At 38.0% G+C, this 16,567-nt stretch overlaps 1 protein-coding gene and 1 long non-coding RNA gene across 2 annotated transcripts; one reads left to right on the top strand and one right to left on the bottom strand.

Annotated features, from left to right (window-relative positions):
- Nucleotides 1-1,788: 1,788 nt before the first annotated feature.
- Nucleotides 1,789-3,015, top strand: LOC139945366 (alpha-2Db adrenergic receptor-like). The gene has a single exon (XM_071942715.1). The coding sequence runs from the start codon at nt 1,789-1,791 to the stop codon at nt 3,013-3,015; it is 1,227 nt and encodes a 408-aa protein (XP_071798816.1).
- Nucleotides 3,016-9,596: 6,581 nt separating this feature from the next.
- LOC139945138 (uncharacterized) lies at nt 9,597-14,542 on the bottom strand. Its single transcript, XR_011787056.1, has 2 exons — nt 12,032-14,542; nt 9,597-10,721 (listed from the first exon to the last, which is right to left on the bottom strand). It is a non-coding gene; the product is annotated as an uncharacterized lncRNA (long non-coding RNA).
- Nucleotides 14,543-16,567: the final 2,025 nt, after the last annotated feature.

Below are 16,567 nucleotides of genomic sequence, written 5' to 3'. Positions count from 1 at the left end.
AACGACTAATATGCGTAGGCCTTATGACTTTCGAGTTTAATTAAAAGATGATTTTTTTTTCTTCTTTTTTACAAACACAAGCGAGCAAAATCTCCTCCTATACCGCATGTTACAGTGTATATCTTGAGGGGGTCCAGTTGCTAAATGGTTATTTTATACACATCGGTGTAAGGGGGAGCAGCAAAGAACACGTTACCTTGGATCGGTCGAGTGTGTCTTTGAAAGGCGTTTGTAACCATTTTTTTTCTTCAAAAAAAACTTTTGTGGATCATTGTATTCTACTTTTAAAACAGCTCCTTCCAAACATCTTTCCAACCATACGCATTTTACAACAAACGGTTGCAAACGATCTTTAAAGACCAACTCGTTCTATCTACGGCAACGTGTACCTTTAAGCTTTTATTAAGATTGATACACAGCGTTAAAAGCCTTCGGCATATTGCCTTTAATAATAACAATTCAATTGGGTCGAATTTCCAAAGACCATTTGCCTTCAACTCCAAAGTATTAGGGGGACAATAAACCGACTCAGATTAAATTTTTAACCAAGTTTCCCAGTCATTCTGCCCTACATTCGTTCCAGGAAATGTGAGTTGATTAAATCAAGCCCTTTTAAAATCATGATACTTGTTATAATGAAGAAAATAAAACCTCCGCGGTGCAAATTATTAATAATTCATCTTATGTGTGGTTTTCTTCGTGAAGTGAATTGATTAGGTAAAGCAAACATGCCCAGTGTTGATTCATTTTGTAGGTTTCAAGAATGACAGTAATTTTGTTCAGGGTAGATTTTGAACCGTGTTTAAACCGTGGTAGCAAGTTTGGCGCACTAGAGGATCTGGACACTTTTGGTTATTATCAAAGCCAATTATTTTCACTTGGTGTATCCCAGCATAAAGAATAATAACAAATCTTTCATGACACGGCGAAACGTGGGGAAACAAGGGTGGATTTCCTGCTATTTTCTTCCGACTCCGGTGACCGATTGAGCCTAAATTTTCACAGGTTTGCTATTTTATATATAAGTTGTGGTACACGATGTGTGAGCCGCGGACAATACTTTTTTACCGAAAGTGTCCAATGGCTTTACGTATTTTATTCAGTGAGAAGTTACCTCTCTGTCAATAACTACGTCACTTGAATGGGAGCCGTTTCTCACAATAGTTTAATACTAGATCGACACCTCTCCATTGCTCTCTACCAGGTAAGTCTTTATCCTAAAAATTATTTTGAGTAATTTCCAATAGCGTCCAGTGCCTTTAAATTCGGTTCTTCCTTTTAGCGAAAGCAAAGCGACCACGGACGTCACAAACTCGAGCGCAACGAATAACTCGCGGCTGTTGAGCTGTGGGCAAAACCCACTGCGCAACATCCACAGCGAAAAACAGACATGTGACGTCAATATTTTCCACGCATTTGCATGAAGTACCTACAATGATGCTTGTTAGTAGTCTGGAGTAGGCTATAGCATTTCATAACCTGAAAGAGAACCGGATAACCAAGTTAATTTTCCGAATACACAGTCCAGTGTTAATCTGCATATATCTCACTGCTCGGGTTCCTACAGTCTACGTCTTTTTTCTTCATTATTATTTGTTGACGAGTGACACTTTGAAACACGTTATATCATATCACGTTGATAGTTTCTTTGACTGACCATCCACAAACGAAAGACATCTGCCGTTAAAACGCAACCATATCCACATTGTCGCTTTCACTTACTCCGGACTAAAACAAAATCGTGTGTGAACTTGGAAACGAATTTGACAGTTTTTCTTTCTCGGCAACATGGAATCGAATTCCACACCAATTCAAGATTTTGACTTCTTGTTTCCTGGAGAGAGTGGAGGCCAGGTTATCTGGTTGGTGTTCTTGAGTGTTATTATGATATTTGGAGTAATCGGTAACTCACTCATCCTTCGGGTGTACTCAACGAAGACTCTCACGACATGCACTCATGTTCTGATCATGGCTTTGGCGTTGACTGACATTTCAGTATGCATTTTCCTATCTCTGGATATTTGCAGTTTAATTCTGCTTTTGATGAACAGCACAGTGCCGAGGGTTTTATACGTTAGCCGTTATATACGAACATCAATGATATCAGCGTGCATTACGAACACCGTGTTGATCGCGTTGGATCGCTACGACTGCGTGTGTCGATCAAACCGGCGAATCCTCACGCCGAGACGGGGGAAGATAGCCGCGTGGTTCGCGCTGGTCGTTTCGTTTCTCGCCACCATCCCTGATTTGATTGACAGACTGAGAAATCAATCGCAAAACCAAATGATCTTGCTGACTTCCCAAGGCCTTGCATTTGTGTTTTCACTTGTGGTGATAGCCTTTTGTTACCGGCAAGTGTTCAACAAGATAAGGAAACACGTGAAGGTTTTTGCGATGACATCAGCTGGTGATCCTGCGACTGAGCTGTCGACAAGAGTTCAACCTTCAACGTCACCAAATAAACATTTGGCTGTATCGATTATTGGAAAGTACGTCAGTGATCGATCGAGAGATGACTGTTCAAATCAAGAGGGTTGCAGCTACCAAGACACAGCCATGGACAATCGACCACAGCAAAGTAGCGTAAATCTTAACGTTTCCGTAACTACGGAATCAGCAACACATGACAATGTGCCGGGAAACAAACTCATCCTTAAACCATCTGATCAACCTGCCGTGAAAAACACTAACAAGGCCCGTGTCGTTGATAACCGACGCCCCAAGAAGGCTGAGAATAACGGCGCTACACTTCAACGCAAGACTACAATCATGTTATTTATAACTAGCTTGGTGTATTTGCTGACATGGCTCCCGTATTGGTTCTTCATTGTATTGTTCATAATTGACTCAAAGGGGTCAAGTGTTGATCGGAAATTAATGGATACTTCACAAGCATTCCTCGTTATTTTGTATGCCAATAATGCTTTAAATCCTCTGATCTATGGAATTGCAAACAGACGGTTCAGAGAAGATTGCTTAAAGGTGTTCTGTAAAGACAAAGTTGCGAATTAGTATAAGTGACCCAATTCAGCTTTTTCGTACTTCATTTGTATCTCCTGTATGTTACGATGTACCCGGTTTGATGTCGCAAATTTAACGTTACTACATTTTGATCTCAGAATTCAACCCACCTGCCTGGCGTTCGATTTACAATTTTTTTTCGTAATACAAAAAAAACAAAAAAATTTCTTCTTTGGATTGCCCAAGAACCAAGTGAGATACGCCTCGACGTTAAGAGCAGTGAGCTCGAGTAGACTTCGGGAATTATGCATCACAGTGTGCTCAACCGTTGCACGACAAACCGGAAGTAAGACAATACACGGAATGGTTGATATCAACAATTGTTGGATACCACTGAACAGAATGTGTATCCAGTCGGAACTGAAGTGACACATTGGAAAGCTGGGCCAAGTTCGCACAAGAACAATCCTTGACCATAGTGTGACTAAAACATTGCCCGAACGCTGTCTATCTGGGCCCAATTTCATAGAGCTATTAAGCAAACAATTTTGCTTAAAGGCAGTGGACACTATTGGTAATTGTCAAAGACTAGCCTTCACAGTTGGTGTATCTCAACATATGCATAAAATAACAAACCTGTGAAAAAATGGAGCTCAATCGGTCATCAAAGTTGCGAGATAATAATGCAAGAAGAAAACATCCTTGTCACACGAAGTTGTGTGCGTTTAGATGTTTGGTTTCGAGACCTCAAGTTCTAAACTTGAGGTCTCGAAATCAAATTCCTGGAAAATTACTTTTTTTCTCCAAAACTATGGCACTTCAGAGGGAGCTGTTTCTCACAATGTTTTATACCACCAACCTCTCCCCGTTACTTGTCACCAAGAAAGGTTTTATGCTAATAATTATTTTGAGTAATTACCAATAGTGTCCACTGCCTTTAAGCAAACAAATCATTGCTTAGTAAAATCAGATTACCGGCCAAGACTCCACTCAATTGTAATGCTAAGTAAAAAACAGCTAAATACTAGTCATAAGCAATGTATATGGAAGGAAATTTTGGCCAGTAACATGTGTGAAATAAGCGAGCTATTTTCGTACTTGGACTACGCCAGTCGACTATTTGAAACCAACCTATACAGGGCATGGTCGCCGCGGCTTGTTGCCAACAGCCGTGTTTATAGCACAGCGCACAGTTACAACAAAATGATAACGTGCCTTAAAGGAACACATTGCCTTGGATCGGACGATTTGGTCTATACAAAGCGTTTGTAACCGTTTGTTATAAAATACATGTGGTTGGAAAGATGTTTTAAAAGTAGAATACAATGATCCACACAAATTTGCCTCGAAAGTGCGTGGTTTTCCTTTTACTTTGCGAACTAACACGGTCGGCCGTTTATGGGAGTCAAAAACTTGACTCCCATAAATGGCCGACCGTGTTAGTCGACGAGGTAAAAGGAAAACCGTGCAATTTCGAGGCATGTTTGTGTGGATCGTTGTATTCTACTTTTACAACTTCTTTCTACCCATTGTGTATTTTATAATACGGTTTCAAACGCTTTTCAAAGACCAACTCGACCGGTCCAAGGCAACGTGTTCCTTTAAGTCGAAAGTCATGAGGATGACACTTCAACATCAGTCTGTGCACATGCCATTGGTACGTCACTAAACAACCACTCGTATCATGATCCTTGAGCGAGCTTTACTTATAGGTGACAGCATAATATTAACAAAGCAAATCGCCTTTGTTTTTGAAGTTTCCGACCGTGCAAATAATTCCGGCCACAGCAAGCAAGTCGGTACGTTGAGAAGAAACAAAACGGATCTTTTCTGGGGCAACCTTGTTCAAAAGAACAACTTGTTTTTACCAAAGACGTCCGCAATTTTGCTAAGAATTAGTCAAGAACATTTGAACGGCCTGGTAAGTCTGCTGCCACCTAAATTCGCGAAAAGGTCATTTCACAGAGAGACAAAAAAACAAACAGGCTAAACCATTCAAAAAACGTGTTCAAAGACATCAACTAAACATGTTTATTGGCTACTATGAATTCTTTGTGATCAATGTTCGCCACATTGACATGTTTTGTGAACAAAAACAATATGGCTTGACGTCTTGACCTTGACGGTCAAACATCATGACATTAGGATCATGTTGCATTGTAGATTTCATTTTGGTTGTACAGTTTTCAAAAACAGGTTTGCTTTATTTACTTTTAAAATGTGTATGTATCGCAACGACCGAAGTCTTGTAATTTAAAAAAAAAATGTAATTCTACATCCGTGCAAGTACATCCTTTAAATTAAAATTATGAAAATACCGAGGTAGACACTAATCACAGTCTCTTAATAAAATCAAGACGTAAAATTTATGAAACACTTTGTGATCAAGTCAGCTTCTTTGGTTGCTGCAGGAAAGACAATCGTACTCGTTTTGTGATAACAAGCTCGACAGATATTCCCCGAAAAATATGACAGTTATACCAAATTAAAATCACTATCGCTAACTCAAACTCTAAACATTTTCCAAGTAAAAATTCAAAGATCTTTTCTTTTTGGAATTAACTTTAATAAGGAAAAATTAAAGCGATGGTTCTAAAATTAGCGGAATCCTTTTTATTCCGAAGACGTCTTAGGATTGTAGAGCTTTCGAACCCCTTTTCCACCATCTAGGTCCCCACCTCCCACCTCCCCACCCATTTCCGTGTCCTCCTCCACCCCCACCACCACCTCCTCCCCCGCCTCCTCCTCCGCCGCCTCCTCCTCCACCTCCCCCTCCTCCGCCCCCTCCTCCACCTCCACCGCTGTTATGTCCGCCTCCCCCACCTCCACCACCGCCGCCGCCGCCGCCTCCCCCTCCACCTCCACCTCCACCTCCCCCTCCCCCTCCTCCTCCACCACTACCCCATCCATTTCCATGTCCCCCTCCACCCCCACCCCCACCCCCACCTCCTCCACCTCCTCCACCGCCACCCCCTCCTCCCCCGCTGTTATGTCCACCTCCTCCACCCCCTCCGCCTCCGCCACCGCCTCCCCCTCCACCGCCTCCCCCTCCTCCGCCTCCACCGCTGTTGTGTCCGCCTCCACCACCACCTCCGCCTCCACCATCGCCGCCTCCACCACCACCTCCGCCTCCACCCCCGCCTCCCCCTCCGCCACCTCCTCCAGCACCTGTGTCCAAGCACCGCTCTTTTTCGCTCAGTTCCTTCTTCTTCTCAATCGCTGACTCATGGTCACGCAGAGTAAGCCCCTTCAAAAAGATATAAATAATATGTTTGCTATTACCTCATACACATTCATGAGGGGGTAGCCCTATATAGGACTCTTTCTATGTACACAGGAACAGAGTCCTAACTATTGAGGCCCGTTTCTGGGGCGGAAAAATTTCACAGCTTCATAACTTAAGAGTCAGTTCAGGTAAATAGTTGACATACTTGCTCACGGTCAAAAAAATGATTTTTTTTTTATACTTTGTTGGTGGAAGGGCCTTGGGGTATATAGCCCGTTGCCATGGTTACGGCTCATTTTGTTTTTTGGCCATTTTAGGCCGATTTTTGGGTCTGAAAAACTGGTTTTTAGCTCATATTTACAACTACACCCAACCAAAATGCAACATTATTTCAAAAAACCTTTTATATCACTACAAAGTATCATCCTTGGCCTTCCTTGAGAAAAAAAATTTTTGCTTTAAATAACACCCTTGTGCTATTTTTGCATTATGCATTACAGTATGTTTTTAGAACTTGCAAAATCAACATTTTTACCCTATTTTTGGACCCCAAAATGTCAACTTGCCAGGGGTGTCAGAAAATTTCCCTTTCGGCTGTGATTAGGGCCAACAGGGTGTCAAAAACTTGGGCAATTGTATCCTGTTGTGACAGTACTGCCTCAAAACTAGACTTTTTTCCCCAAAACATGAAAAATGCCTTCTTAAGGGTCTTTTCACATAATATCGAAATACGTGTCCACGGTAAAAAAAAAAGAAGAATATTTTTCATTTTTGTGTGGATGGTAGGATGGTAGGGACTTGGGGTCCAAATAAACAACATTTACATTTCAAATCATAATATAACACGTTGCCATGGTAACAGTTCATGTGTGTTTAGGCCACTTGAGGCTGATCTTGGGGTATGAAAAACTGTTTTTTTAGTTAATATTTACAACTCCACCCCACCAAAAAACAAAATTATTTCATAAAACCTTTTACATCACTACAAAGTTTCATCCTTGGCTTTACTTGAGACAAAAAAATATTGCTATACATTTCCCCCTTGTGCTATTTTTAGAACGTGCATAAGAGTATGTTTTTAGAACTTGCAAAATCAACATTTTTACCATATTTTTTGCCCTCAAAATTTCATCTTTTTCAGGGGTTTCAGAATATTTTCCTTTCGGTTTTGATCAAGGCCAAAATTTGTCTTTTTTATTTCTGGTAAGAAAAACTTGGCAAGTGTATCCTGATGTTAACAGTACTGTCTCAAAAATAGACTTTTTTCCTCAAACAGAAAAATGCATTTTGAATTGTTTTTTCATCATATTGAATTTCTAACATTGAAGAGTAATAATTCTATCAATCTTGCAGCTTTTCCTTAGCACTTAGTGGATTACCCAACATTGATCAGGAACTGTTGATGACCCTAATTTTACAATTTGCCCGGCCCAGCCCCAATCATATTTCTTGACATTGCATAAAACAATGTTTTGTGAATAGCGCCTCTTTTTGTGAAAGTGTTCCCTTTCGGTTGTTATTGGTGTTTTCATGTCTTCTGGGTAGAAACACTGTGTTTATTGTATCCTGTTGTGACTGATCATGCCTTAAGTATAGTAATTTTTCCAAAAACAATGCATGCTTGTTAAAAATCTGGCACTGTTTCCATGTCCTTTGAGTAATGAATACAAAGTTTTTATTTAAACATAATGGTATCCAACCAAACCATAACCAATGCTTTGCCACTGAGAGTTCTTGATTTGGCTACTTTACCTATTGTACAGGTATGATTCCCATTGCAAGTAGAGTGCGATGAGCATTCTTTACAAGTTGTCTTTAATACAGGGCCTACTCTCCTTGGTCCCTGCCTGCTACCAAATGTAAAACTTTTCTTAGAGATAGAGATCATAAACAATGTAGTTTTTGTGCTTGCGGCAGATGGTTTGGAGCATTCAATCATGTCCAACACAAACGTGGGAAATTAAAAAGCCCGTTTAAAAGTGTTGGAAAAGTTTGCCAAGATCTTATTAAAAACAATGATACTAACGATTTGCAAGATGAGCGTAAGAGATTATTTAAAAGAAACACGTTGCCTGGGATCGGTTAAGTTGGTCTTTGAAATGCGTTTGTAACGGTTTGTTTTAAAATGCATGGTTAGAAAGATGTTTTGAGTGATACTTGTGTGGATCATTATATTCTACTTTTAAAATATCTTTCTAATCAAATGCATTTTTTAATAAACGTTTACAAACGCATTTCAAATACCAACTCGACCGATCCAAGGCAACGTGTTCCTTTAATGAAACAACATTGAAAGAAGTTGTAAAAACTTGCACCTGCTGAACATAAATAAGTAAGATGCATTTGCAGTGACAAAAGTCTATTCAGGCTAGTTTGATATTTTTTCCATTCACTATCTTACTAATTCATAATTATTATATATGTCTCTGAGAACGATCAACACAAAACATTGAATTGTTTATCACGTTAAGTAAACCAACTCTTTTATTGTTTGCAACAGTACAATTGAAAGGAACCCCACCATAGATGGGGGAACTGCTTACAGAAGGCCAAAGCAGGTGAATGGCCATTTAGCCCTTTAGTCCCTGCACCGCCCGAGTTTGCTGAAATCCAATTTCTCAAGAGTCTTGCAGTAAATTACTGGAATCATAGTTCAAATTTTAAAAGATAGCCATGGCTTAATGTGTATGCACATTTTTTTACCCGTAATAATTGTATAAAAGTTCTCATGGGAACAATAAATGCCTCTCGTTAAACGGCTACGGTAATTTTTATGGCGAATATTTTTGTGCACAGATAAAATGAACACAATAGCTTTTCAAGGCTTTTTTCTGGCTCAATGCTCATGCTGATTAAATGCGAAGGCGTTAATTTATGACAATATCATAAATGATAAACACTTTCCTGTTTACTACACACAGAGAAAAAAATACACAACTTGTGTAAAATATTACCTGTTTTAGATGTAGTGGGCGAACACCATAACTATTAGGTAAAACTTTACACAGGCGTTGGGTAATATCTTGCTTAATAGCTGTGTAAAAGTTTACATAAATATTGGGTAGTTTTCTTTACTGAATTGTTGGGTAAACCCACTCATGTAAAATATTACTTAATTTTGAAGTAAAGACTTTACCGCTTAACAATGTAAATAGTTGTGTAAAACTTAAAATCAATATTGGGTAGGTTCTTTTACTGAATTGCTGGGTATAAACCCACTCATGTTAAATAATTACTTAATTTTGAAGTAAACATTTTACCGATATTTAATGTACACTGTATACCTTTAAAACTGGTAATAATATACACAATGCTTGGGTTGAATACTAGCAAAGTGTTATTTCATGGAATTTGGGGCTGTAATAAATGGATACATCATAAATATTGACACTTGGCGACTACAACATGAATTTCAAGATAAACACTTTTTATTAAAATTCAACAATGGTAATAACATTAACAATCCAAAACATCACATGTGCAAAATATTTTTCAGTGAATTTAAAAAATTACAAAAAATCTACAATGGTCAACATTAATTGGCAAGGTCAGAGTAAATACTTCCAGGCTAACAAAGCTTAAAGAAGAACTCCAAGGTCAAATTAAATTTTGGGTTTTAACAATTTATATGGGGAATTGTTGGTTTATCCTAATCGTCGCTAAGCAATTAAAACGGCGTTGAATTTGACATTTTGACAAATTTGACAAAACTGGAAGGGTATTGAATACATGTTTAAATTTGACCTTTGAGTTCCTCCCACAAATCAAAGCTATCACAACTATCACATCTCTTATGATTTTGATACTTATTTGCAAACAATTTGTGCAAGAACTTCTTTAACTACAATGCTTCTGGAATGGTCAACATTGATTGGCAAGGTCAGAATAAATACTTCCAGGCTAACACAGCTTGAAGAAGAACTCCAAGGTCAAATTCAATTTTGGGTTTGAACAATTTATATGGGAAATTTTTGGTTTTTCCTTAATTGTCGCTAAGCAATTAAAACAGCGTTGAATTTAACATTTTAAAAAATTTGACAAACCTGGATGGGTAATGCATACAAGTTTAAATTTGACCTTTGAGTTCCTCTTTAAACTGTATAAAGGTTGTTCCATAAATCAAAACTATCACAACTATCACATCTCTCATGATTTTGATACTTATTTGCAAACATTTTGTGCATAAACTTCTTCAACTACAATGCTTCTGGAATGGTCAACATCAATCAGATGCATCATGGGATGAACAGTAAGCCCTGCTCTTCACACCGCCTTTGAGTTCAAACACAACCGATTCAATGAACTCCCAAACGCTAGAACACTTCTCCTGGTAGCTCAAGTCGAAGACAAAGTGTGTTTTGAAACACACATTCAATGCTTTCACAAGGGATGACTGTTGGAATGCATGTCGCTCAAAAATTACAAACACTTGCTGTGGAGCCAGTGCAGACCCACCTAGTATCAGCATATGTGGTTGCGATCTGGTGTCCCTGTTGATGTCTTTCAAATACTGGTCCAAACTTGTGTTTTCCTGCATAAATGGGAATAATAATATAACAAAATAGGTTAAATTTCAATGGGGGTGCAGTACAAATTGTATTACAAGTGTATATTTCTGTAATGAACTTAAAGTGTTGTAACATGACAATTAAACAAATTTTGCTGTAAAATAATAATTTAATCTGATTGTGTCTTTAGGATGGGGTACATACAATGTCAGATTAAATCGTTATTTTATATCAATGGTGGTTTAATTATCATATTACACTACTTTGAGATCAATAGAGACAATGTTCCTGTACTGCAATGTATGTGCAATACAATTTGTACATGATGTACAGCGCATTAGTTGAAAAAAAGTACAAATAAAACTTAAAATGAAATAAAATAAATAAAAAAATAAATACATAAGGGCCTAACAAATAAACAAATTTACAAAAGGTTCAAGGATGGAGACTTGCAGTTCTGGAATAAGGTGATAGGATCCCAGGAGGAGAGATAATTTTGGTGCTATATATGCAATCCTACATAACAGTAGGCTACCTGAAAACTTTGATTTTTCTTGATCTTTATCTGATTTTTCTTTTTTTTTTTTTTTTTTTTTTTTGGGGGGGGGTGAGATTTCTTTAATAATTCCTTTAAGGTTAAAATAAACAAGAATTCATAGCCAAATTAGAATATTTTTGTTACTAGTTGCCTGCTTGCTTAAAGGCAGTGGACACTATTGGTAATTTTCAAAGATTAGCCTCAGTATCTCAACATATGCATAAATTAGCAAATAACCTGTGGAAATTTGAGCTCAATCGGTTATCGAACTTGGGAGATAATAATGAAAGAAAAACCCTTGTCACACGAAGTTGTGTGTGCGTTTAGATGGTTGATTTCGAGACCTCAAGTTCTAAACTTGAGGTCTCGAAATCAAATTCGTGGAAAATTACTTCTTTCTCGAAAACCATGGCACTTCAGGGGGAGCCGTTTCCCACAATGTTTTATGCCATCGACCTCTCCCCATTACTCGTAATCAAGAAAGGTTTTATGATGATAATTATTTTGAGTGATTACCAATAGTGTCCACTGCCTTTAATACAGTGCACATGTACATGTCTACAATGGTCTCCAACGATGCATATTGTACGTGTATTGCGTGCACAATACGGGGACCATTGATTGTTCATAATTGTTCATGTACGTGTTTGTGATAATTATTCAAGTCACTGTTCAAAAGTTTTGTCAGTCAATCAAAACATGACGTTCAACTGTCCCTATATGCTGCTAACGAGTCGTGTATAGTCTATCACTACAGATAATAACATCAATACAGAAATCTTTTATAGTACTTACCTTCAAACGTCTCAACTAAATGAGGGAAGTTCCACTCAAGAAGTTTTTCCTTCATGAGATCCATTTCGTTGTGTGTGTGTGGTTACACTGTACTGAGGTACTGCAGAGCGCGACCGACCCCAGCATGCAGACAAGTCAGTACATGCGTATTTTGCACAATACTTGAGTAAAACATCGTCGTTTACTAAACACCATGTAAACTTTTACAACCAGTTCAGTAAAATTTACATAATATGTGTTTAAAGTTGCTAAGTTATGTAAACTATTAGTTTTACTAACTATTTGAGTATTTTTTTTATTTTCACAAACATTTTGTTTAAATTTTTCATAAATATTTACTTATGTTAAGTATCTTTTTACCTAACACATTTAACATAACTTTTGTTTACCATTCTTTTTCTGAGTGTAATGAGCGTTTTATTTTTCGTAAGAGCTAAATTATTTCATCATCATTAGCTTCGACAAGTCAACTGTGAAGGGAGAATTAATAACGATCTATAACAACTAGATATATTAACAAATGCGTAGACCTACTAATGACTATCGAGTTTTCTTTTGATGTTCCTTTTTTTCTACAAACACAAGCTAGCGAAGTTTACTCGTACCGCATACAGTGTATCGCTATACAATGCGGCTGGGCGGTACAGCGGCTAAATGGTTAGATACTTTGGATACAGTACTTGCTCACTTTTAGAGCCTCTTTGTTCTGATTGGGATGAAAATGTTTAGTTTGGTAGCGGGCAGGGGACCAAGAAGACTGTTATAAGGCCATGTAAAGACAAGAACAGTAAAGCTTGCTCATCGCACTACTTCTCTTCTTGCAATGTGAATCATACCTGTACAACGAGGTAAAGTAGGTATGACAAAACAAGAACTCAGTGGCTTAAAGAGCATGGAAACAGTGCCATATGCTTTTAACAAGCATGCTCGTTTTTGTTTTTTATCAATTCAAACTAAGGGATAACTTCAAAATGCATTTTTATTGTTTTTGGAAAAATTACCATTTTTGAGGCAGAAGTGTCACAACAGGATACAATAAACCAAAGTGTTTCTCCCCAGTAGACATGCAAACCATAATGATTGATAGCCCAATCAAAACAAAAAGGGAAATATTCCGAGAACCAATAAAAAACATTAAAGACAGTACAAACTTTCTTAATGTGCAAGGGGAATTAAAAAATGTGACTTTCAAAAAAGAGGCGCTGTTCACAAAACTGTTATTTTATTTTATGCAATGTCAAGAAACATGATTGGGCCAGGGCCGGAGTGGGGCAAATTATAAGATTTAGGTCATCAACAAGTCCTGATCCATGTTTGGTAATGCACTAAACCTACAAAGTGCTTATAAAAAGCTGCCAGATTGATGGAATTATAGCTAACTTCTTCATGTTATAAATTCAAAATGAAGCAAATATTTCAAAATGCATTTCTCTATGTTTAGGGTAAATTTTTGAGACAGTTCTGTTACATCAGGATACAATTGCCCGAGTTTTTCTTACCAGAAATAAAATGACAAATTATGGCCCTGATCAAAACCGAAAGGAAAATATTCTGAGACCCCTGAAAAAATGGAATTTTGAGGGCAAAAAATATGGTAAAAATGTGAAATTTATAGCAATCTTTTTTTGTCTCAAGTAAAGCCAAGGATGATACTTTGTAGTGATGTAAAAGGTTTTATGAAATATTTTTGTTTTTTGGTGGGGTGGAGTTGTAAATATTAACTTAAAAAAACAGTATTTCATTCTCCAATATCGGCCCAAAGTGGCCTAAACACAAATGAACTGTTACCATGGCAACGTGTTATATTATGATTTGAAATGTTAATGTTGTTTATTTGCACCCCAAGTCCCTACCATCCACAAAGTATAAAAAAAAAATATTCTTTTTCTTTTACCATGGACACGTATGTCGATATTATGTGAAAAGACACTTAAAAAGGCATTTTTCATGTTTTGGGGAAAAAAGTCTAGTTTTGAGGCAGTACTGGCCCAACAGGATACAATTGCCCAAGTTTTGACACCAGATATGAAAAGACCAATGTTGGTCCTAATCACAGACGAAAGGAAAATTTTCTGAGACCCCTGGCAAGTTGACATTTCGGGGTCCAAAAATAGGGTAAAAATGTCGATTTTGCAAGTTCTAAAAACATACTGTAATGCATGATGCAAAAATAGCACAAGGGTGACATTAAAGGCAATAATTGTTTTTCTCAAGGAAGGCCAAGGATGATACTTTGTAGTGATATAAAAGCTTTTTTGAATTAATATTGCATTTTGGTGGGGTGGAGTTGTAAATATGAGCTAAAAACCAGTTTTTCAGACCCCAAAATCGACCTAAAATGGCAAAAAAATTAAAATGAGCCGTAACCATGGCAACGCGCTATATATAGAATTGAAAATGCAATTTTGTTTACTTGCACCCCAAGGCCCTTCCACCCACAAAGTATAAAAAAAAATCACTTTTTGACCGTGAGCAAGTATGTCAACTATTTACCTGAACTGACTCTTAAGTCTTACCTGCAACAAGCCACTAATTTCAACATACTCACATTCCATGGCGGCATGTATTTTTCTGCGGTGGGTTTTGGTCCTCATATATTCCTCACAAATCCGTCATTTTCGTGAAGTAATGCAACTTCCAACGTAAAAAATTTCCCGTTTCGATCGTTTTCTCACAGTGTTGTCTGTTGTCGTGCGTACGCGTATACATTCGCGTGCAAGACGCATGGTGCAAGCTTAGACGCATGAATTCTTGGTCACCGTATCTTGACTGCACATCAGCGTTAACACGCAACACAATTCAAAATGTGCGCGTCGTGCGTCTTCCGTACACACGGCAGACTGTGAGAGTACGAACAAAAACGGGAATTCTTTAACGTTGGGAGCTGCATTATTTCATGAAAATTACGGATTTGTGAAGAATATATGACGATCAAAACCCACCGCAGAAAAACATATGCTGCCATGGAATGTGAATTTGTTGAAGTTGGTGCTTTCGTGCAGGTAAGATTTGAGTTATGAAGCTGTGAAAATTTTCCGCCCCAGAAATGTACCCTGATGTCCAGGACGTCACTGTAGTACAATACGAAAGTGTAAGGCCGCCAGGGCTAGACTAGGGGGTATCATTTTCACTGGTACATCCAACCTCACGTGCCAGTTAATATATTATGTGCTGTCTACCAAACTTGTTTATAACTTCCAATACATCGGGGAGCTTTTTTTTACTGTTCACCCTGAAGACACATTTGCATAGTCAAAATCATCATGCAATTCGTGTAAGACCAGGTTCAGTTGACTTGTGCTTAGCTCCTGCGAAACTGCAAGTGGCACCCACGTGACAGCAACATTCTTATAGCATTTGCATGCGCAGAAAGTTTTGAATCTGCCTTTATGCAGGGAAATAACTTAAAGTCAATGCTTAACTTTTACCTAAACAAATATTAACATTTGCGTGTAATTATAACAGTTACTGATAAACCTAGCATTAAACTTTTAAATGCGATGCACTTTTCATTAGAATTAACTAGATTGGACCAACCCATACATGTTTGCAAGACAATTTAATTAATCAAAACCATATGTGTTGACTAATCATTGTTCTTTATAACCTGGCATCTATCAATATCAACCTTTTATAAAAGCTGTTAATTTTTAACAGGCGCTGAACGTCGCCATCTGAACAGTATGAATTATAGATTGGACCAACCAATACAATAAAGACAAGACAATTCAACCATTCAAAAGATTGGAAAGATATTGATCACTAGGCCATATTTCATAGAGCTGCATAAAGCAGTGGACACTATTGGTAATTGCAAAGACCAGTCTTATCACTTGGTGTATCTCAACATATGCATATATATTAATGGTTTATTTTAATCCAACAAACTTGTGAAAATTCGAAGTTGCGAGATAATAATGAAAGAAAAACACCTTCGTCACTCGACTTTGTGTGCTTGGCAGATGCTTGATCTCGAGACCTCAAAATCTAATTCTGAGGGCTGGAAATCAAATTCGTGGAAAATTACTTCTTTTTCGAAAATTAGGCTGTTTCTGACAGTGTTTAATTACATCAACAGCTCCATATTACTCGTTACCGAGTAGGCCTAAGGTTTTATGCTTATATTTGTGTGTGTAGAATGCAGTAACAGTGCAGAAATTAAAGTCGTTAAAAGCATTGGTTGAGAAGTGTCGTGGCTTAGTGGTTACGAAAATAATTGCTCTGTCTTTCGGATGGGACGTAAAACCGTTGGTCCCGTGTGTTGTACAACGCGCGTAAACGAACCCAGTGCGCAAATCGACAAGAGAATGGGGTTCACTCCGGTGTTCCTGGTTTGATTGGTAGCATAATACGCCACAACACCTTGTAAACCACAGTGTGCTATGTAAAATGAGTAGATCTCATAATTCAAACGTAGTCCCACATGGAGAATACTGGAGGTTGAAGCGCCACGATCGTCACTGAAATGTGTCAGTTGAATTGTGCTCAACTCCTGCGAAACATTCGCAGCGGACACAGGGCTGTGACGTAAAATTT

This window comes from Asterias amurensis, chromosome 12 (assembly GCF_032118995.1).
Source record: "Asterias amurensis chromosome 12, ASM3211899v1".
Classification (NCBI taxonomy): domain Eukaryota; kingdom Metazoa; phylum Echinodermata; class Asteroidea; order Forcipulatida; family Asteriidae; genus Asterias; species Asterias amurensis.
This window is presented reverse-complemented; position numbering and strand designations above follow the sequence as displayed.

Coding starts and splice junctions, on each gene's coding strand:
- LOC139945366 (XM_071942715.1), top strand. CDS start 1,789: ATGGAATCGAATTCCACACCAATTCAAGATTTTGACTTCTTGTTTCCT.